Source organism: Nicotiana sylvestris, chromosome 9, assembly GCF_000393655.2.
Source record: "Nicotiana sylvestris chromosome 9, ASM39365v2, whole genome shotgun sequence".
In the NCBI taxonomy this organism is placed as follows: domain Eukaryota; kingdom Viridiplantae; phylum Streptophyta; class Magnoliopsida; order Solanales; family Solanaceae; genus Nicotiana; species Nicotiana sylvestris.
Genome location: NC_091065.1, coordinates 110760822 through 110783824, shown reverse-complemented (window position 1 = coordinate 110783824; position 23003 = coordinate 110760822). Strand labels below are relative to the sequence as shown.

The 23003-nt window shown below is 36.6% G+C and overlaps 3 protein-coding genes and 1 non-coding gene across 4 annotated transcripts in view; 2 read left to right on the top strand and 2 right to left on the bottom strand.

Annotated features, from left to right (window-relative positions):
- Nucleotides 1–943: 943 nt before the first annotated feature.
- On the bottom strand, nucleotides 944–3556 carry LOC138878051 (uncharacterized). Its single transcript, XM_070157706.1, has 4 exons — nucleotides 3265–3556; nucleotides 2602–3198; nucleotides 1576–2028; nucleotides 944–1467 (listed from the first exon to the last, which is right to left on the bottom strand). The coding sequence occupies exons 1-4, from the start codon at nucleotides 3554–3556 to the stop codon at nucleotides 944–946; spliced, it is 1866 nt and encodes a 621-aa protein (XP_070013807.1).
- Nucleotides 2979–3084, top strand: LOC138878796 (small nucleolar RNA R71). Its single transcript, XR_011402572.1, has one exon. It is a non-coding gene; the product is annotated as a small nucleolar RNA R71 (small nucleolar RNA).
- A 4423-nt stretch (nucleotides 3557–7979) lies between the features above and the next one.
- LOC104235849 (gibberellin 2-beta-dioxygenase 2) lies at nucleotides 7980–11835 on the top strand. Its single transcript, XM_009789678.2, has 3 exons — nucleotides 7980–8497; nucleotides 10553–10979; nucleotides 11145–11835. The coding sequence occupies exons 1-3, from the start codon at nucleotides 8112–8114 to the stop codon at nucleotides 11409–11411; spliced, it is 1080 nt and encodes a 359-aa protein (XP_009787980.1). The 5' UTR covers nucleotides 7980–8111; the 3' UTR covers nucleotides 11412–11835.
- A 2588-nt stretch (nucleotides 11836–14423) lies between these two features.
- The window catches only part of LOC104235848 (probable pectinesterase 53), a 34128-nt gene continuing 25548 nt past the window's right edge, over nucleotides 14424–23003 (bottom strand). Inside the window, exons 4-5 of the mRNA XM_009789676.2 lie at nucleotides 14866–15101; nucleotides 14424–14779 (exon numbers count right to left, since the gene is read on the bottom strand). Coding sequence (XP_009787978.1) covers nucleotides 14629–14779; nucleotides 14866–15101 — 387 coding nt within the window. The 3' untranslated portion in view covers nucleotides 14424–14628. The remainder of the gene's footprint in view (nucleotides 14780–14865; nucleotides 15102–23003) is intronic.

The following is a 23003-nucleotide window of genomic DNA, read 5'->3' as shown; positions in this document are numbered from 1 at the left end:
TAGCAATTTTGGAAAAATCTTTTATAAATCTCCTATAGAAACAAGCGTGCCCCAGAAAACTTCTGATTGCTTTGACAGAGGTGGGTGTGGAAGCTTTTCTATCACATCAATATTTGCACGATCCACCTCAATACCTTTACTTGACACTAGGTGCCCCAAGACTATACTTTCCTGTACCATGAAATGACACTTTTCCCAATTGAGTATCGGATTTGTCTCGATACTCCTTTTCAAAACTCGCCTCAAGTTCATAAGGCAATCATCGAATGAATTCCCCACTACTAAGAAGTCATCCATGAAAACCTCCATTATCTCCTCTACCATATCTGTGAAGATGGCCATCATGCACCTTTGCAATGTGGCGGGTGCATTGCATAGGCCATATGGCATTCACCGAAAAACATAGATTTCATAAGGGCAGGTGAACAACGTTTTCTCCCGATCCTCAGGGGCAATGAAAATCTGATTATACCCTGAGTACCCATCCAGGAAGAAAAAGTGAGACCTCTTTGCCAATCTATCTAGCATCTGATCAATGAATGGCAGTGGGAAATGGTCCTTCCTGGTGGCCAAGTTCAATTTCCTGTAATCTATATAGATTCGCCAACCTGTGACTGTTCGGGTAGAGATCAACTCGTTCTTTTCATTTGTCACCACTGTCATACCTCCCTTTTTTGGCACATACTGCACTGGGCTAACCTAGTTGTTGTTAGAGATCGGGAATATGATTCCCGCATCTAACCATTTAATCACTTCCTTTTTCACCACTTCTTTCATGTTGGGGTTCAGTCTTCTTTGATGTTCTCTGGAAGGTTTGTGCCCATTTTTAGCAGAATCTTATGCATACAGAAGGCTGGGATGATCCTCTTAATGTCTGTAATGGTCCACCCAATTGCAGTCTTGCACTCAGTCAGTACCTGCAAAAGCTATTCTGCTTGCACATCTAACAAACTGGATGAGATAATAACTTCAGTTCCAACTTCGGTAGTTCTTCTATTGACGGCTTAGCTGGAGGAGTTTTTCTTTCCTCCAAGTGCAAAGGTTCAAATTCAAGCTCCCTTTTCCATAAACCTTGGCCTTCAATAGCCAGTACCCACTTTGCCAAGTCTTCACCATTAGCTTTTTCTAAGTTCATGAGACAAGCTGCTAAGGGATCTTTAACGTTCAATGCTTTATCGTCCTCCTCCAACACTACATCCACCGCATCTATTAGAGAGCAATTGGCAAATTCACTGGGTCTGCGCATATATTTCTGCACGTTGAATGTTATTTCTTCATCGTTTAATCTCATCTTGAGCTCTCTGGTTTCACAATCAATTAAAGCTCTCCAAGTGGTCAAGAATGGTCTTCCCAAAATTATGGGAATTTCCTTGTCAACCCGACAGTCAAGGATGACAAAATCTGCTGGGAACACAAACTTCCCAACCTGCACCAATACATCATCTAGAATCCTAGAGGGCCTCTTCACTGTTCGGTCAGCCAGCTATAATAGCATAGACGTAGGTCTAGCTCTTCCAATGCCTAGCCTTTTGTAGATAGCTAGGGGCATAAGATTTATGTTTGCTCCCAGATTACACAGTGCCTTAACAAATGCAAAGTTGCCTATTGTGCAAGGGATTGTGAAACTCCCTGGCTCAGACAGCTTCTCAACTATAGGTTTCATTACAACATCACTGCAGGTCTGAGTCAGTGTAACCGTGGCCAAGTATTGGAAGTCAAACTTGCGGGACATCAAGCCTTTAATCATCTTTGCATACCCAGGCATTTCTTTTAAAGCATCGATCAATGGAATATTTACCTGAATTTGCTTCAACATCTTCAAAAATTTCTTGTATTGCTCATCTTTTTGATACTTGGCCAATCTCTGTGGGAATGGTGCTAGAGGTTTCTTTTTCCTTGTAATTTGGTTTTTCTCTTGTTCAGGCACTGCTTCTACTGTCGGTTTCGGCGCACCTTTAGTCTCTTTCACAACCTCTTCTTCTTTGTTGGTGTTCTCTTGTGCACTCTGTACCGTCACCTCAGTTAAACCTGCCGAATCATCTATCTCAATGGGTACTTACACCAGTGTCTCAGCCGGCCTACTTTCGCAAGCAATTTCTTGCTCCAGATCTAAGTCCCTACCATTTCGGAGGCTTACTACCATCAGCTGCTTCGGGACCTGCTCTTTTGGATTGATTTGGGTGCCTGCAGGTAACGTCCTATGAGGACTTATTTAGGGCCATGGAAATCTGTCCTAACTGGATCTCAATATTCTTAATCGCTGACTCATGTGAGTCTACTCTGTCAGCTAGTTTTCTAGTGGACCCAATCACTTGTTCATCCTACCCTCGAGTTTAGCAAACCCATCTACATGTCTTACAATATGTTGTTGTAAAGGTTATTGATAGGCCTGCTGCTGATTTTGCTGGTTGTACCCTTGTTGCCTTTGGTAAGGCACCATTTGCCCCTGTGGTCGTATAGCCCCATGATTATTGTTGTTATTGTACTACTGCTGAGCTGGTCTGTATTGTTGATTTTGCTGACCCCAATTCTGATCACCTGGTTTTGGTCCCCCGTAGTTAGCCACATAATTCATGTTCTCCTAATATTGTTGACTATCACCTTTAGCACTCCATGAACAGACATATGGTTGATTAATGTATGATGTACAGAGATCCCCATTGGTTGCATCAACTATGTGTACCTGCTGCTTCTGGCCTGATTCTTTCACCATTTTGGTGAGGATCCTCATTTGCGTCAGTAGAGTGACCATATTTTCAGCCATGGAGTTAGCCAGATCTAGAGCTACTGAGTGCACCACATGAGTGATTGGAGCGTTCCTTGTTGTCCATCCTGAGTTTTGTTCCATCTTGCCAAGCAAGATCTTGCTCTCTCTGAATGTCTTGCTCAAAAATGCTCCACCTGCTGAAGCATCAATATTGGCTTTCAAAGTATCTGCTAAACCCATGTAAAATCTCTGCCCCAACATCTGCTCCGGAATACCATGATGTGGACATGTAACCATCAGACTCTTGAATCTCTCCCACGTTTCATGTAGCGTCTCAATTGGTCTCTGTTTGAGGCTCAATATCTCATCAATTTGCTGAACAGTATTCTTGGGCGGATGAAATTTGCTCAAATATTGCTTGACTAATTCCTCCCAAGTAGTGATGAAGTTGATAGGGAGTGAATTAAGCCAAGTCTGGGTTGCTCTTGTCACTGAGAATGGAAACAACAACAAACGTATTGCTTCTGGTGTGACATTGTGTTGTCTCTACGTGGCACAAATTGAGAGGAAGTTCTTTAGATGCTGCTGAGGATCTTCAACATATGATCCAGAGAATAATCCCTTGTTCTGCAACAGATGTAACGTGTTATTTGTGATCTGGAATGAGTCTGCTTGTATCGGAGGGACTACAATAGCAATTGCTAAGTTGTCAGTTGTGGGTTGTGCCCATTCATATAGTGTTGTTTCTAGCACAAGAGGTGCCACACCCTGATCATTTGGGTAATTTGCGTTGTTCCTATTGTTTGGATCATTCATGTTATCTCTATTGTTTAGATTATCGTCTTTCATGTCTGGTTCAATTCTTTCGGTTGAGTTCTGTTGTTGTACCTTTTCTGTTTGCACGGTTCAATGCCTTGAATACCTTCTCAGGATCTGATAATTCTTCGAATAATTCTCCAGTTCTTGAGAAGTTTCTAGGCATGCACCTGTAACAACCACGACTACAAATGTTAGAATTTCAATGATCAGTTTAAATTGAAGAAAATTGACTACACTAAAAATTTCTGCACTTCTTTTTAACTGCAATCAATAACACCGTTAATTCCCGGCAACGACGTCAAAATTTGATCACGCCTAACTATGCCTTATAGAAAGGATAAAGTGGTCATTGCAAAATATATTCCGGTTAACAAGTCCGGAGTCGAATCCCACAGGGAATTAACCTATCGATCGCATCTATTGGACTCACAGAAATTCACGTATTCAATCTTCAGAAATATTTGAGTAACAATTTGGGTGTTTATTAACTAAATGATATGTAATACAAATGCAGTAATTAAAAACTAGCTATAAACTGGTTGTAAGCAAGAATGAGAATGGCCTAAGATTATGATTTCCCCTCTTGTCGGAATCCTTTCCGCTATGTTTGCTATAAATTTTGTCTAAGTCTTCTCTATCGATCATGAACACTTTGACTGTCGTAACTCTCTCCCGAGTAATTACAATAATATACTAGATATATTCTCCTGAATTACGCTAGCTGGCCTTAGTTACAGCTCACTTAGATCGCACCCTAGGTTTCGTAATCCCTAATCCCACCTTTAAATCCTTTGTATTGATCCCTCATATACGTTAGGAGTGATGTTGTTCAACAACTACCTAAATAACACTCTCTCCCGAGTACTGCATTAAATAAGCACAGCCGATTGAGGGCCCTTTATTCAACAACAATCACAATATAGTTGAATAAATAGAGAAATTATTAAGGCAAATCTATATTAACATATCAGAAATTCATCCTCCAAGTGGTTCCATCAAAACCCTAGATTAAATGTTTAGCTATGCATAATCGTTTTCACAATCATAACAGTAGAATTCATCATTAATGATCAAAATAAGAAGAAGAAAGGTAAAACTCTATGCCGAATCTTCTTGCCTTCAATAATCCTTCAAAAACCTTGATACCTTCTTTTTGGGCGAGCTGGGCTTCTTATATGTTAAGGAGATTGCCCTAGAACTGACAAAATTACCCCTGAAAATAATGTTCCTCGAATTGATCATCGCGGCCGCGCTTGGACCGCGCTTGGGCCGCACATATCGCATTCTATTCTGTCTGACGAGCACGGCCGCGCTTGGCGCGCGCTCATGGAGTTAAGCTGTTTTCTATTTTTTTTTCCTTCTTCTTTCACCCGCATGTACCTCCGATTGGCTTTCCTTGCTTCAGATTAGCTCCAAACATTGTTCAATGTCCTCATAATCAAGACTTGCTCCAGCAAAACACAAAATTCATAATTAGAGCCATTGGTTGTCATTTAAACTTCATATAGCAATAAAGTATAGCTAAGTTGAGGCGTAAAAGATCGCTAAACTACATGAATATAGCCTATTATCACAGGGAAGACTCTGTTTCTCTAAAACAAATTTGATGTGGGTGCCAAATTATAATAATTACAAACACTAAGTGTTGGCATAACACAGAGATCGACCTCGATAGTTTCAGATTTTGACTTCTCAAAAACATCTTTTGAAAAAGTAGTATGAAACGTTGAAAAACAGTAGTCTCAAATATTACTACAGAACTCCGTGACTACTACTTAAAGCTTTACAGCTGTTTGTTTTCTGGAAAAAATCTTTAAATTTTTTTGATTGACAACTATTAACGGATGGTTCCAGGGTACCATATTCTTTTATAACTTACACAATTTAGTTGACTAACACAGAGATATATAGACTATAGTGGTTGATGCATTAATTAAGTTGACAGAAATTTCCAAAATAAAAAGGAATTAGGTTCAGTGATTTGGTACCTCAGACTTAAATATTCTTTCTAGTTACATATAGAGCTACAGTAAAGTTATCTTCGTGTGACCTATAGGTCAGAGGTTCGAGCCGTAGAAACAATCACTAATACATGCATTAGGGTATACTATCTACATCCAGTGCCGAAGCCAGGAAATTCAATAAGGGTGTTCAAAGTCTATTTTCTAATCAATAACAAATAATATTTTACCTTATATATAGTATAATTTTTCGGCGAAGGGTGTTCAGTTGACCACCCTGGGCCAACATAGTTTCTCCCCTGTCTACATCATCTTGTATTAGGGTATGCATCACACCCTTAGAAGTGCGATCATTCTCCAAATCCTGCGTGAATGCAGGATGTTTTGTGCCTCACGATGCCCTTTTTGCATATAGAACCATAGTAATGATTCAGTTAAAACTTACACGTACCGGGTATTTAATATGTGATATTCACAGTCTAAGTATCAAATGCCAGACAATCTTGTCATGAAAATTCTAGTTGCGTAAAATACTAAAATTGCGATATATTTCTTATATTTTGATTAACCTATTAAAAGATTAATACTTATGAGTAGTTAGTTACTTCTGCGGTTCCACCTCCACCACTAAACAATTCAGGAAGAAAATTGGGTAATTATAAACTCAGAAAGTCATAAGGGGACAAAAGGAGGGTTATCCGTGACTAAGACGCATTTCCACAAAAGTTTCTTTTAGAAAATCCCCTTCAAGGCTTTAAGGGGAACATCTTTTGGTTAACAGATAGATATGTTTCTCATTAATTAGGTTCTCATTTAATAACAGAATTTATTAACAAAAGACAGTAAAAAAAGAATGTAATTATTTCTCGGCTTATTATGCTTTTGCTAAGTTATATTATAAACAAAGTCAGTAAAAAGTCATAAATTGATTGTCCTTAATTAATTATGGCTTAAACTTATAAGTACTTTTAGTTTAACTAAGCCACAACCATTTTATTTCTAATATTTTTTGTAAGTTTCGAAATATAAAACATATCAATTATTTAATATGCATGTAACGACTTATTTATAACATCATGTTCACCATTTAAAAGAAAACTTTTTAGTTTTTAATTATTATCAACTACAATAGTTAATTAGCTAATCCAAACAAGCGCTAAATAAACCGAGTATCTGAACATGTACGTGAAATTTTGCAAGAAATAGCTCATAAAATAATCTTAGTCGACATATAAAGAGGGAAAAGTTAGAGGGAAGAATGGATTTAGAAAAAAAGTAGAAGTCAAAATCCGCGTATATAATTTCATGGAAATAGCAAGCAATTACGCGTCATTTATAACGTGTTGAACACAAGAATCCAATCAGAAGAAACAAATGGCCGCTGGCACACATTTTTAATTTGCTCTCAAATCAAATGTAAAACTCTCAGCAAAGCCAGGGGAGGGGTTGGCCCAAAATTTAATTGTCATCCCCTCACCTAATGCCGCCATTTGCCGCCCTTCCCCATCCTTACATTTTCCCACTCCCCTACCTATGGACACCATCCCCCTTCACTATTTTCCCCTATTCCCTCCCCCCACACACATTAATGGTTTTTTTAAATCATTTTGAATTGAGCGGGGATCATATATGAAGACGGAGCTAAGATTTGAAGCTTATGTATCCATATTTATTCCTTTTAAGTTACGAGTTATAAATTAATAATTTAAACTTATTTCACGAATTTCTTACAATAAATACAAAGTTTGAACTTTGGATACTACCTATGCTCTAGCTCCACCTTGACTATGTCGCTAGTAAAATAAGATTTATTGAGAGATGAGATTTGGTGCGATGAAATCTAATATTTTTTTTAATCAGACCATTCAATATTGAAAATTCACTAATCTGACTAATTTAAAATAATACAATATACTATACTTAACTCATTAAAGGGAAATATTTCCGAAGAGAAGTTTAATTTCTCCCTTCTCCAGGCTCGAATTCCTGTATCTAAATATATATTTAGGGTGTTGACTTCAAATTTTCGTCTTGTTAGTATTGGTCCTATTGGAGATGTGGAGGATATGTATTTTTTCATTTTCAAAGCACTAGACTGTTGTTTATTCTCTTTGATACACATGCGATACCATTGTCTTAAAAGTTAACTTATATAAGTTATGGGTGTTGGGGTCAATCGTTTTCCCTTGTCTTGAAGAAATTAAAGTTTGCCTAGAAATACATCAAATTTGAATGAAGAACAAAAGATAAGTTAGGTACAAGTTTTGCTGCGGACCACATTTAAAAAAAAATTGAATAATAGTGGAGTAGTAAATTAAATAAAGTTTGTCAAAGGTCGTGGCAACACCCCCACGCTCCCCTTCTCCTAGTCCTACGGCCCCCACCTCACCTTTTCTTGTTCCTCTCTTTTTTTAGTCCTTTAAACCCTTTCGAGGGTCCCTCTCCTAATTCCCTCGTTTCCATCTAGTCTAGCTATTTATAGGCGTGTCCGAGAGAGCTTAGAGCATTCTAGCTCAACTCTTCCATTCTATCACTCTTCAAAATCATATACTTATCCAAAGGCAACTTATTAAGCTTACAATACCACCCACACATTAAATATTCTAGCCATCATAAAAAATAACATGGTAGTGGCAACTCCAAATACGCTGAGGCGTGGTAACAAGAAAACCACAGCTTTCGGAATTCCAACAATTGACTTATCTGAGGAGAAGTCCAAGTCGTCTGAGATGATAGTGAAAGCATGCGAAGATTACGGTTTTTTTAAGGTAACAAACCACGGTGTTCCCAACAAGGTTATTGCAAGAATGGAAAGGGAAGCCGTCGACTTCTTTTCTCGTCCGGTTTCTCAGAAACGACGTGCTGGACCTGCAACTCCGTTTGGCTATGGTTGCAAAAATATTGGCTTCAATGGCGATAAAGGTGATCTTGAGTATATTCTCTTGGAAGCCAATCCTCTTTCGCTTTCTCAACGCTCCAAAACCATATCTAATGACCCTTCTACTTTCAGGTAATTTATTTATTTCTATCCGTCATCTTATCTAAAAGTTTAAGCATTTACTTAATTAATTATATCTTCTAATTTACATGATCTTGGACTTGATTTTTTAATGAGCCAAACACGTGAAAATTCTTCTCATAATGGGTGTTAGTGAGATTTGAATTTAGGACCTCTATCTAATTGATATCATATTGAATTGTCATCTAAAAATTTAAATGGTTAGAAAAAAATATTTTTATTACTTTATTAGCTGTTCCATAATCCAAATTGTAAGTGGTTCCTCATAATTAGCTCTAATATTTCGTACTTGATTGACAGCCACTTTGTTTTACGCCTTTGAATTTTATTTTTACCTCTTTTCCTTCAAGAATAACCACATTTCTGATCTGATTTTAGAAGACCTTGATATCACATATGCACATTAATTCAACGGGCACGTAGCTTTTACAGCTTTTGAACATTAGTCTAAGTCTAAGTCATGGAAACAAGCGTAATTTGTTCTTCTGATTAGCATGCTTGCCCCACTTAACTAAATCAAGTGGGTATTTATATAATAATACCTTTAGTGCATTAATGAATTTACGCCGCATTCGTATTGTTCATCTCATGTTCACGTAATACAATATTATACAATTTGGTCCGATTACATCATCAATGTGTAAGCTGGAGGGAAAGAATATTTACTTCTTTCTTGAAGATATTCTTCGAGGAGACATTAATAAGTCTTCTCAAACTGTAGCAAACTTTTCATCAAAACTATCTACAATTTTAAATATTGTAGCAAAAAGATAAAATGTCTGCATTGGGAATCTCATCAGCCGTATTATTAGTTATTCCGAGGCTAATGAAATTAATGGTTACTTCTTCGGTTCACAATAAATGATCTATTTATTTTTTTATTTTGGTTCAAAATGAGTGTCCAGTTAGGTAATTAAGAAAAAATTCAGTTTGTTTTTACTCTTTTACCCTTATGTGCATATCCCTAAAAAGTTTTCACACTCCTCACTGTAACTATGTGACCAATATTTAATAAGGGTAGTTTAGTCATACTAGGTATTTTTGTATAGAATTTAGCATTTTCTTAATGGGCGTGCTAAAAGGAAACTGATCACTTATTGTGAATCGTGCCGGCCTTCGGAATCAAACGAAGGTCGAAGGACCATTCGATTCATTAAGGGGCATAGCGACGCCCTCACCCGGCACCATTTCCGGACCTAGCAGCAGACGGGCGGGCCGTGCCTGAATTCAAACCGGGACAGACTCTTCTTTGTTTGAAGGCGTACCTGGAAACAGGCTCAAAAATATTTTTTAATAAGGATGGCAACTCCTTTTCAGAGGAACAGATAGGTTGTCAGGTATTAATTAAAATATCTATGTTACCTAATGCTTATTGTGTGCTAGCTAGCAGCTGACTATTGACCAGCCAAAGGCCATTGATAAGTCTTTATAATTCAAGTCAAATGGTATATGTTTACACGTACGTGCATGGACCCCCTTTTTAGGTCAATATGGTGACTTTAGTTGGATGGAAAAAACTTTTCAGATAGTAAGTACATAGACACGACCAGACCACCCTTTTTCGAATTTTAGGTGTATCAGATTATCATCTTCCTAATCCCCAAACAGTTGCACTGTCAATTGCAAACTTGTAGCATATGTTTCTTTTATATATATATATATATATATATATATATATATATATATATGTTAGACTACTAGGTTTCTCTAATAGAAAATTTTTATTATTAAAATATACTCCTACTTACAGTTTTTTCTTTTATTTTTTGGCGTTGACAAGCGTAATATATATATATATATATATATATAACGGCAAACAGGATAAGTCAATGCTAATAAAAATAATGTAATGAAGGAAAATTTCATATACGTCTGATGCCTAGGGCCACCTAACAAGAAAAAGTCAGAAGTCTTTATTTGATTTGGTTTTATTTGTTTAATACTTATAATCTCTAACTAATTAGCGATTTAGTAGAGGTAGCGCGCGGCTTGTTCTTGGGTACTTGCGCTGATGTCAATATCCAATTTGTCTTGTAAATTTTGCAGCTGCGTGGCAAATGATTACCTAAGTGCAGTTAAGAATCTGGCTTGCGACATTCTTGAATTGGTGGCGGAAGGTTTAAGGACCCAAGACAAGTCTATTTTTAGCAACCTCATAAGTGATTCCCAGAATGACTCTTGCTTCAGGATCAATCACTATCCACCACTCACTGCACCTAATCATCAACAAGAATTCAATCATAATTGGGACCCATCACCAGTAGAACAAGAACGACTCCACATCTCTCCTCCTCTCCCTACCGTTGGATCAAAATCAAGAATTGGATTTGGAGAGCATACTGACCCTCAGATATTGACCATCCTTCGATCAAATGACGTTAATGGTCTTCAAATCTGTTCCCATGACGGTTTCTGGATTCCCGTTCCTCCTGACCCCAATGAGTTCTTTGTTTTCGTCGGGGACTCCTTTCAGGTCTGTATCCAGTAATTATAATAAATAATTACTGATTAATGTGTGTTATACAAATTAATTTTATTACGTATCTGATTGTGTAAAAAAATTATTTTGTAATTAATGTTCATGTATATATCAAAACTAAAATTCAATGACTAATAATGGGAAAAATAATGGTTGCAGGCTTTGACGAATGGAAGATTTACAAGCGTGAGGCATAGGGTAGTGGCGATGAATTCATGGAAAACGAGAATGTCAATGATGTATTTTGCGGCTCCTGCACTTGACGCTTGGATAACTTCTCCTTCTCAAATCAAGAATAAGAGTATTATTTCTACAAATAATAGTAATATCTACAGGCCTTTCACGTGGGGTCAGTTAAAACAGATTGTATATTCCTTGCGTCTCGCTGATAGTCGTCTTGACCATTTCAAGAATCACACCCAATGACAATCCTCCTTGCTCGCCCAAGTTTTTTTTTTATGTGATTGGATTTGCACCAGGACGTTGGGTTAAAACACTTCCTCACAAAGACGACTTTATATTCAAGACTCGAAATCGTTAATTAAAGATGATGGAGTAATTATCACTTTATATACCACAATTCTTGTTGGTCTCGCCTGCTAGCTCTAGATATAATTCCCAACAGAATGCTAACTCGCTTGTCATGATCTTTTTTTTTTTTTTTTTTTTTTTTGCTTATTAACTTTTATATTTGCTCTCCATGAGTACCTAGCTATGGCGTACTCCAATGCGAGGAAAAGTCTTTTAGAGGGTTAGGAGGTATTGTAGTAATTTTTTAGATGCTGTATTAGTGTAAAAAATCTTTTGCACTTAGTCAATGTATAAAAGTTATATCATTTTCTTATTATAACCTTCCTCGGACCTTAATTTGTAGAATTATACTGAGTATGTTATTTTCTTATCATAACTTTGTTCTACCCGCAGTCCATTATTCTTATTCTGATAATTGATGGCAATTCTTTTTGGTGTCTTCAGCCAGCTAATAAAATGAAACCACCTAATCCTATATGTACCTCTTGTGGCACAATCTGGACTAAACAATTCAACCACAAATATGTTAAATCCACATTGCATCAAACACAATTAAGCTTAAAAGTGGAACTTGTCTATGTCAACCATCTCTTTGATATTACTTCTGCGCATGCTTATTGAAAGTCACATTCTATCCTGTCTAAGTGGCTATATATCACATCTTTAGTGATTAGTACGTTGGAAAGATTGTGCAAGATTAATTTAAGTGGAATGGAGAATTCCAGTTAAGCTAGCTAGCATTGTCTACCTCATATAGATTTCCTTTTGCGTGATGATTATGGACTCTCCAAATTAAGTTTAGTATGTAGGAATGAATCTGCTATAATGGCATAGCCAAAATGGATAGAAACTATATTAAAAAGACTTGGACTTATTCTTAAAAGAAATACAAAATTGAAGGGTAAATGTGTCGCAGTTCTACACACAAAGGTAATAATGCCAAGTGATGAAAATGACAAAAATACATGAAAAAATGAAATTTTATTGAAATCAAACCTAACAGCACAGATGGATATCTTGCTTAGGTGTCTTAATTTCTGTACAGCACTGCAGTCTAACACGTTAGGTGATCGAATTGGGTCTCCTGTCCTTATAGCTAATTGGGCTATTTTTGAAACTTTTTTTAATGCCTTTAGGCCGAAAAAGACTAATGAAATTGGGCTACTGATGGGTTGTTCAACTCCCATTGACTCATATATCTCACGTTATACGTGAACAGACCAACTATCTTAGAAACTACCATTACAGCTTCAAAGGTAAGATTTGCATGAAACCAAATTGTTGCCACTTTCATGCTTTGATTTTTATTAATTTTCTCTTGAAGTTTATATGAAATAAATAAAAAACGGCACTTCAACCTCCATATAATTTTTGTTTGGGTACATTGGAAATACTAAATAAAGTTGTTAAAATCTTCATAAGCCACACAACTCAAATCTGACAGGAGAAGAAATTCCATTCAACTGTAATAATATTTTACAAGCTCCGTTTTCTAGGTTATCAATAAATGATTACCTATAATAGATTTATAGCATAAAACTTATTTACATTGTGAAAGTATAAATGTAAACTCTCCTCACAGCATACAGAGAATTAATGTGAGAAGGGCCGGGCTAGGACGAAGTCTCAACTCTGATATGGGGCTATTGCAAATTACTACTAGCTTATTAATAAGTTGTTTACAGACACAGAACTTGCATTTAAGTAGGTAAAGAAACGTATACTTTGAAAGTTCAAATTTTTTTCGTGTTGCTAAATGAGTAGTTGGGGATCAACTCATTAATATGGTAAAGGCAGGCTATATTGCATTTTATAGGTATTTTTGTTGGGAAAAGGAGATTAAAGCACTTCTCCATTGGAAGAAATAGTACTCCCCCAAAAACCCCCTTCTATTTTCTGTCTTTTGTTACAGCAATTTGTTGGTAAATTAAAGAATGGCTTCGTTAGTGTTGCTTCTGGAAGCACTAATTGTCAGATCTCATGAGGACACCAATTTGCAAGGAACAGATGATGTGCTATTTTCCGATGATGCAGAAGCAGGCAACAATAATAGCAACATTAGTTTGGTTTCTGGCAACAAGGATTACTATTACTATTGTGGCTGGATATTTGAGGCTGAGGATGTTCCTAGTTGGAAGATCATATCTCAGGCCTGTATTTGGCCCTAAGAAAGAATCCCAAATACACACATTTCCAAGTGTATATAGCACTAGTATATGTTATGTAAGTTGTTGCTTTATCCATGCATTAATCATAGTGTCAATATCTAATGTCATTGTCAAGAAATGGAAGTCGGATCCTAGTGTCCAACTTAGTCCATAACTCCCCTGCAGCAAGCATTAAAATAGGGCCAATTGTTATGATATGAATTTGAATGTGATGTTAGTTGAAAGGGCAGTCTAAAATAAAAACAAATCCACTACTTGCTTGCTTCTCAGCTGTATACTAGTCTCCTATGCCTCCTCTTTTAATTTGAACTTCTTCTTGCATTGGGTTCTCTATCTATCTATCTATCTTTCTGTAAATTTTATTAATTGTGATTGACAATTGAGCACAATATTATTTGTTTTGGTTCAGAAGGTTGATATCAAATACTATATGATTGAGCCCAAATTAAGGAGATTAAAAACTTACAAGCGCAGTAACTAAGCCAAGAAGTCAGCTCGATACAACAATCAAACTGCAAAAACTAAGATTCTGATTAAAACAACTATACTAGAACTATTGGTACTCAATGTAACCCCTTCAGAAACAATATGGTAAGGACACCTCAAAGAATTAATACTCCAACAACATGTATATCTACAGCAAAAAAGTAAACTTGGAAGAACAACATATATCATACGAATAGCAGGGCAGGACAGGGGATACAACGAGGCTAACATTTTGGAGAAAATAATCAAACTATAAGATGCATCTTTTAAACTAAAAAGCAGTAGATAATGTATTCGTTATTCAAATTAATAAATTCGTTATTTGCCTGGCAACAACATCAACAACGGAGACAAGAACGGGTATATGCAATAAGAAAGTTCATACGTGATGCACACAATAGAGGTACTACTTAAAATTTAAGGTGGATACATATATAGAGGATACGTTAAATTTATTACTAGGGATGTATGAGCCAAGAATTGCCATCAATATAATAGGTGCCAATAAAAGGCATTGCCTCTTCATCGGTGAGTATTCGCGCCCACGGCACTCTTCCTGTCATGTTAGCTCCTGGTCCACTGCACCTGTACTCTCCGTAGTAAACTCTCCTACATCCATTTTTCACATTGTTTTTTTAAACTTTGGTAAATCAATTTGCAATTTAAAAGACCAACAAAACCAAAAAAAGACTTACGAGTCTCGACTTGTTTTGCCCCAATCGCTCCATCCTAGAGGAAGAACAATCTCGTCCATGTAAGTGTAAGAAAAAATTACTCTGGAATAATCACCCCAGGCTCTTCCCAAGTAAACCGAACCGGTCCCTGTTATGGTGCTGTTCTTGAACGAGAATCCACTTAATATTGACGAATTAGTTCGCTTCTGGGCTGTCAGGGACGCTACTTTCTTTGCCACCGAGTTCAAGTGGCAGTTCTATTCATATCATTAAAAAAATAAAAATAATATTGAGTAATTAATACTAAGTTTGGACCAGTGTTTTAAAAGGCGTGGGCGTAAACGAGCCGTTATACATATGCCTCAGCGAGGCGTAAGCCCCAAGGGCACGGGGCATAAGCCCCATAGGTATTTAATTTTTAATATTTTATAAAATTAATATAATTACAGTAAATATTTATAAACATGTAAAATTGCATAAAAATTGATTTTTTTTTTATAAATATGTGAAATATATATTTTTCATACACACACACGTTACTAATACGCTACTCACAAAACACTCTATGATACGCTACTTACAAGCACAAGTAACTTGAGTCTAAAAGAATAAAATTTTCTACATAGAGGAACAAAAATGATGACTAACCTGCAATTTGAACTTTAAACTTGCTGCTATGAAGGAGAATAGAGTTTTCTTTGTATTTGTAAAAACAAAATTGAATATTCATTGCTTTTAGGAGATATTAGCAGACTAGCGGACATGATAAAGAATTGGGAAAGACCATGAATTAGGGTTTTAATCAATTAAAAAGGTCTTGATTTTTAAATTTAATACATTTCAATTTCTTTTTAAAACTTTTGTGTAATTACCAAGATGACTTTTGAGAATTTGGGTATTATATGAAGGACTTATTCAATAAATTTTGTTTTAATTTGAAAAATCTCTGGGGTTTACGCCAAAATGTGCCTCAAACGCCGGGCATATGCCTTTAATGCCCGGGTGTACGTCCCGAATTGCTAGGGGTACGCCTCTTGAGATTTTTACTCCACAGCATCGCCTCGAGGCGTTTTTGGTGCGCCTTGCCCCAAGACTCACCCGAAAACGCCTTTTAAAACATTGGTTTAGACTTATGGTAAAAAAAGATGGTGAGCATTACATAACATGTGACTTAAAATCCTAGATCTGTTTTTGCTAATAATTAGTGGTGGTGTTTTTGTTCAAAATTGAGGTGAATGAGAAATTGAGGGAAAAATTAATTTTGATTTTCCCTCCTTTACAAATGTAACGAGTCGGCCGGTCGTTTTGAGAGTTGTAACCCCGTTCTCCCATTTCCTACTTCTTTTGTATTCTACAACTATATTATGATATACCAGGTTAATTGGTTCGGGTCTAGAGTGGTTTCAGAGTGAATTGAGACACATAGTCTCTTAATTGAAAGCTTAAGTTGGAAAAGTTGATAGGATGTTGACTTATGTGTAAATGGCCTCGGATTTGAATTTTGATGGTTCTGTTAGCTCCGTCAGGTGATTTTGGACATAGGAGCGCGTCCAGAATGTGATTTGGAGGTCCATAGTAGAATTAGGCTCGAATTGACGAAAGTTAGAATTTTGGCGATTTTGGCCGGTAGTGAAAATTTTGATATTGGGGTCGGATTAGATTTTAGGAAGTTGGAGTAGGTTCGTGGGGTCATTTATGACTTAGGTGCAAAATTTGAGGTCAATCAGACGTGGTTTAGTAGGTTTCAGCGTCGTTTGTGGAATTCAGAAGTTTAGAAGTTCTTTAGGCTTGAATCCGAGTGTACTTGGTATTTTGATATTGTTTTGAGTGATGCGAAGATTCGACTAAGTTTGTATAATGTTATATGATCTGTTGGTATGTTTGGTTGTGGTCCCGAGGGCCTCGGGGTGATTTCGAGTAGTTATCGGATTATTTTGAGTTAAAGAAGTGCAGCTGAAGCTGCTGTTTCTGGTGTGACCGCACCTGCGGAGGGGGAACCGCAGGTGCGAGGCCGCATAAGCGAAGGAGGAGTCGCAAGTGCAGCTAAGAAAAACTTAGGCAGAGGATGTAGGTGCGATGACATTTTCGCACCTGCGGTGGTCACAGAAGCTGACCCAGGGGCGCAGGTGCGTGTTTGGAGAGTGAGATGGTTTCCGCACCTGCGTAAGGCACAGATGCTGTCTTGAGGCCGCAGGAGAGAGGTCAGGATTTTAAGTGAAATCCGCACCGCAATGGAATTTCCGCAGGTGCGGCGTCGCAGAAGCGAAAAATGGACCGCAGGTGCGGTATTGCCAGGCAGAAAAACACCAGCTCGAGGTTTTGTGTTTCATTTTCGATTTTGGACTTGAGAAGCTCGGGAAGAGGCAATGTTTTCGAGGAATTTCAAGAAAAACTTTGGGGTAGGTAATTCTAACCCGTAATGGTCTAAATTTCGTGAATTCATGGCTTTATTCATCACCTAATTAGAGATTTGAGTTGGAAATTTGGGGTTAGGGCTTGAGAATTTGGAGAATGTATTTTGGGGATTTAAGTGACCAAATGAGGTCGGATTTTGATAAATTTAGCATGGTTAGACTCGTGAGTGAATGGGCTTTCGGGTTTTGTGACTTTTGTCGAATTTCGAGACATGGGCCCGGGGGTCGGGTTTGAGCCGATTTTGGATCTTTGGCTATAATTTGATATTTTCTTATGGAATTAATTCCTTTAGCTTATATTGATCGTATTGTATTGCTTGTGGCTAGATTCGGGACGTTTGGAGGTCGATTTAAGAGGCAAAGGCATTGCAGAGTAGGATTTTACTTGGTTTGAGGTGAGTAACGCTTCCAAACTTAGTTCTAAGGGTTCGAAATCCCTAATTATATGTTATGTAATTAGTATTGAGGTGACGCACATGCCAAGTGACGAGCGTGCGGGCATGCACCATGAGAATTGTGTCCTGGATGAGTCTATGGCACCGTTTAGTGACTCTACCTTGTTGATGTCCATGTTTTCATCATGGTGATAAAGTAATTAAGGTGTAAATCATGATAGATATCGTGTTTAGGCTTTATGCCGGTATTGTTGAGACCCTTAGTGGTCGTTTCTTGCTGTCATCTCACTATTTTTATTTATAATCTGTACTCAATCATGTTCATGTATTTTTATATCATATCTCAGTCTCAGTTATTTATTGATTCATCATATCATTGTTACGGGCTTGTTTTTATGATATTGTGAGCTTGTGGGTGAGACTGGAGAGGCTGATGACTGAGTGAGGCCGATAGCCTGGTTATGAGTGACAGTTATTGGATCGGGCTGCATGTCGCAGTGGTTATATTGATGATTATGATAGCGCTTGAGCTATAAGAGCCCCTCCAGAGTCTGTAACACACCCCTAGTGAGCGTAGATGATATTATTGAGGGATGGATTTCCCTGGACATGGATTTGTCCAAAGTACTTGATATATGGAGATGGATTTCTCCACAAGGTTGGATTGTCCTTTTTCCTCGGTAGTGGGTGGCTTACAGTCAGTGTTGTATATGTTTGAGGATGGATTTTCCTAGGCCGGATGGCCATATACAGTATCGAATGGTTGAGCACTTGAGAGTGAGATCACATGGTGCATTTCATACAGTTTGTGCATTGTCATGTAGATATAGCTGAGCTGTATACCTTACACTATTCAGATCTGTATTTACTTTATTGCCTTAAGCGGTCTATTTAACTTGAAAGCATGCCTACATTTATGTACAATTATTTCTATCATATCTGTTGCGGTTGAGTTCGTCACTACCTTTCAGTTCAAAGTTTGGACTTGTTACTTACTAAGTTGGTGTACTCACGTCACTCTTTGCATATTGTATGCAGATCCAGGCGATATCGGTCGCAACGACAGTTGCTGATTGAGGTTCCAGAGTTTGGAGACTATCAAGGTAGCTGCATGGCATTCGCGGGCCTTGACTCTCCTTCTTTATCTTTGTCATATTGTTAGTTTATTTCTCTAGACATTGTAGTCATTTACATAATAGCCGTTTTACGTGAACGATCATCTTGAAGAGTTGCACCTCTTCGTTTAAACCCAACCTGTTGGCTATAAATAGCAAGTCATTACCTCAGATTTTCCTTACGAAAATTCTGAATTCTCCTTCTTTCTTCTGCATTGTTTTAACTGAAAGAAAGCAACTGTAAGTGTGATTTGCTACCGATCATTTGTATTTGCTAAAACAATGGGGTTTGAAGTACCGCTATACCAGTGTGTAATTCGTTCTATTCTGGGAGAAAATAATATATCACTTCGGATACTAAGAGGGGATTAAGTTCCTTAAGGAAACACTGTAAATTCAGTGGGCTCGCATCAATATCTACTTCTTCTGCATTTATGTTTTTACGTTATTTTATTTCCAGATTTACTTTGCAAATACAGATTACTAACAAGCTTAAGGACTTAATTATATTCTGTATTTGTATTGTATATATTGTTCTAGAGATTTAAACCTGTGATTTTCTACTCCCGGTTTAGAGGTTAAATCCTTTGTTTTACTAGTTGTTATTTGGATATTAAAATCCTAGTGATTTTCTACTTCGATGGAGATTAAAATCTACATGATTTTCTACTTCAGTTTTATTCGATTTGAAGATATAAAATCTTCATTGTAGATTAAACATTTGTTTATGCCATTTTTTTTTACAGAAATGACGAATGAGAACGGAAACCAGCCTGTTCCAATGGTGACTGCCAATGCATCGACAAGTAGAACAACACTGGCATTGGCACCGGTAGAAAAGCCCGAAAAATTTTCAGGGATTGATTTCAAGCGGTGGCAGCAGAAGATGTTCTTCTACTTGACGACTTTAAGTCTAAAAAAGTTCATTAAAGAAGATGTTCATGTTCTACCTGACAAAACTCTAGAAAATGGACGCTTCCTCGTGACTGAGGCGTAGAAGCATTCTGATTTTTTGTGTAAGAATTATATTATTAGAGGAATGGAGGACGATTTGTATAACATCTATAGTAATATAGAGATGTCAAAAGAAATGTGGATTGTGCTGGAAAATAAATATAAAACTGAGGATGCCTGGTTGAAGAAATTTGTTGCCGCAAAATCTTTGGACTACAAAATGGTAGATAGCAAGTTTGTTACTACCTAAGTCTAGGGATTGCAAGTGATTATTCATGATCTTCTTACTGAAGGTATACATCAAATTAGTACTTTTGTTGAAAGTATTAGTTATATTATTATTATTATTATTAGTATAATTTTTATTGAAGATCTTGTCATTAATGAAGTATTCCAAGTTGCGGTGATGATTGAGAAATTGCCTCCTTTGTGGAAGGGCTTCAAAAATTACTTGAAACACAAATGCAAGGATATGTTGCTCAAAGAACTCATTGTTCGGTTGAGGATCGAAGAGGACAACAATGCTCCTAAAAAGAAGGGTCATGGAAACGCAACAATAATGGGAGCAAACATTGTTGAGGATGTTCCACAAAATAAGTAAAAGAGAAAAAATCCCTCTGGACCAAAAAGTAACCAAAGCAAGAAGCAGTTCAAAGGAAATTGCTACAACTGCGGGAAAGCTGGACACAAATCTGCAGATTGTTGTGCTCCAAAGAAAGACAAGAAGAAGGGTCAAACAAACATGGTTGAAAAGCATGAGGATATTGATGACTTGTGTGCTATACTTTCAGAATACAACCTGGTGGAAAATTTCAAAGAATGATGGATTGATTTTGGAGCCACTCACCATGTTTGTGCTGTTATAGAAGTGTTTGCTACATATGCTCCCGTTAGAGCCGAAGAGACATTTTCTATGTGAAATTTTGCAACGGTCAAGATTCAAGGATGTGGCAAAATATTTCTGAAAATGACTTCTGGTAAGGTGGTGACTCTGAACAATGTCCTTCATGTTCCTGAAATTAGGAAGAACTTAGTCTATACTGCACTTCTTGTCAAGAACATGTTAAAGTGTGTTTTCGTATCTAATAAGGTTGTAATACAATGTTTGTAGGAAAAGACTACCTTACTGAGGGCCTTTGCAAACTGAATGATCGTTGAGAATTATAAAATTTCAGCTTCTTCTTCTTACTTGAGTCAAATGATTTATGGCATACACGTTTGAGACATGTCAATTATAAAATTTAATTTGAAAGTATTGCCAAAGTATGAGTGGGACAAATCAAAATTTTAAATATGTGTAAAATCTAAGTATGTTAAATATTATTATAAGTCTGTTGAAAGGAATTCAAATCTTTTATACTTAATTTACATAGATATTTGCTACATGAACTCAATACCGTCTCGCGGTGGAAAGAAGTATTTCATAATTTTATTGACGATTGTACTCGCTATTGCTATGTCTACTTACTTAGTAGTAAATAAAAAGCAATAGATACGTTCAAGCAATACAAAATTGAAGTTGAAACACAACCTAAAAAGAAAATCAAAATGATAAGAAGTGATAGGGGTGGTGAGTATGAATCCCCTTTTGAAGAAATATGTTTAGAATATGGAATTATTCATCAAACAACGACCCTTACAAGCCCAAATCTAATGGAATTGCGGAAAGAAATAATCAATCATTAAAGAAGATGATGAACACTTTGTTGATAAGTTTTGGTTTACCATAGAACTTGTGGGAGGAAGCTATTCTTACGACAAACTGGATACTAAATAGAGTACCTCATAACAAAACGCAATCCATTCCATGTGAAAAATGGAAAGGAAAGAAGCTCAACTTGAATTGTTTTAAGGTGTTTGACAAAAGTTCAAGTTCCTAAACTCAAAAGGGTAAAGATAGGACCGAAAATCGTTGATTGTGTTTTTATAGGATATGCAACCAATAGTAAAGCATATCGATTTCTGGTTCATAAATTAGAAAATCCCGACATTCATAAAAATTTGATTATAGAATCAAGTAATGCTGAATTCTACGTATATATATATATATATATATATATATATATATATATATATATATATATATATATATAACCGTGTAAAAAGGAATGTGAGTCGATTAGTGAAATATCTAAATGACTTCTGGAAGAAGCCAAAGAAAATGCATCTAATCAAGAGGACCAAGACATAGTAAACCTCAAAGAATGTCTACTTTATTTAAACCAGATTTTGTGACTTTCTTATTGAAAATGAGCCTCGAACATTTAAAGAAGCTTTGTCTTCTTCGGAATCATTATTTTGGAAAGAGGTAGTCAATAGTAAAATATAATCCATATTAAACAACCATATATGAGAATTGGTTGATCTTCCTCCTAGAAATAAACCGTTGGGTCCTAAATGGATTTTTAAGAGGAAAATGAAAGATGATGGCACTATTGATAAATATAAAGCAAGACTTGTGATCAAAGGGTATAGACAACGAGAAGGTCTTAACTATTTTGATACATACTCTCTAGTTACAAGAATTACGGTCATAAGAACATTAGTAGCATTAGCTGCGGTATATGATCTTGAAATTCATCAAATAGACGTTTAGACGGCCTTCTTAAATGGAGATTTGAAGGAAGAAAACTACATGGAATAACCAGAAGGGTTTGTAATTTCAGGTAAAGAAATAAAGGTATGTATACTCTTTAAGTCGCTTTACGGACTAAAATAAACACCCAAATAATGGCATGCGAAATTTGACCAAACAATGTTGTCAACATAAATGCGACTAAGCGTATGCTAACTAGCAATTTTGATATGAAAGATTTAGGAGTTGCCGATTTAATTCTGGTATTAAGATCCATAAGACTCCTCAAGGCCTGGCATTGTCATAATCTCATTAGACTAAAACAATACTTGAAAAATTCAAGCACTTAGATTTTAAAGATGCAAAGACTCCAACTGACGTGAATCTTGCACTAGCAAAGAACAAAGGCCAAAGCATATCACAATTGGATTATGCCCGTGTGTTGGGATGTTTAATATATATTATGAATTGTACACGACCAGATATAGCTTGTGCTATAAATAAGTAAATTGAGTCGATACACGAGTAATCCAGGTCAATCTCATCAGATGGTAATGAAAAGAGTTTTGGGATATTCAAAACATACCCAGGACTTTACTTTGCACTACATTAAATATCCTGCAGTAATTGAGGATTGTGATGTAAATTGGATTATCGGTTCAACCGATTTTAAGTACACAAGTGGATATATATTCACTATTAGTGG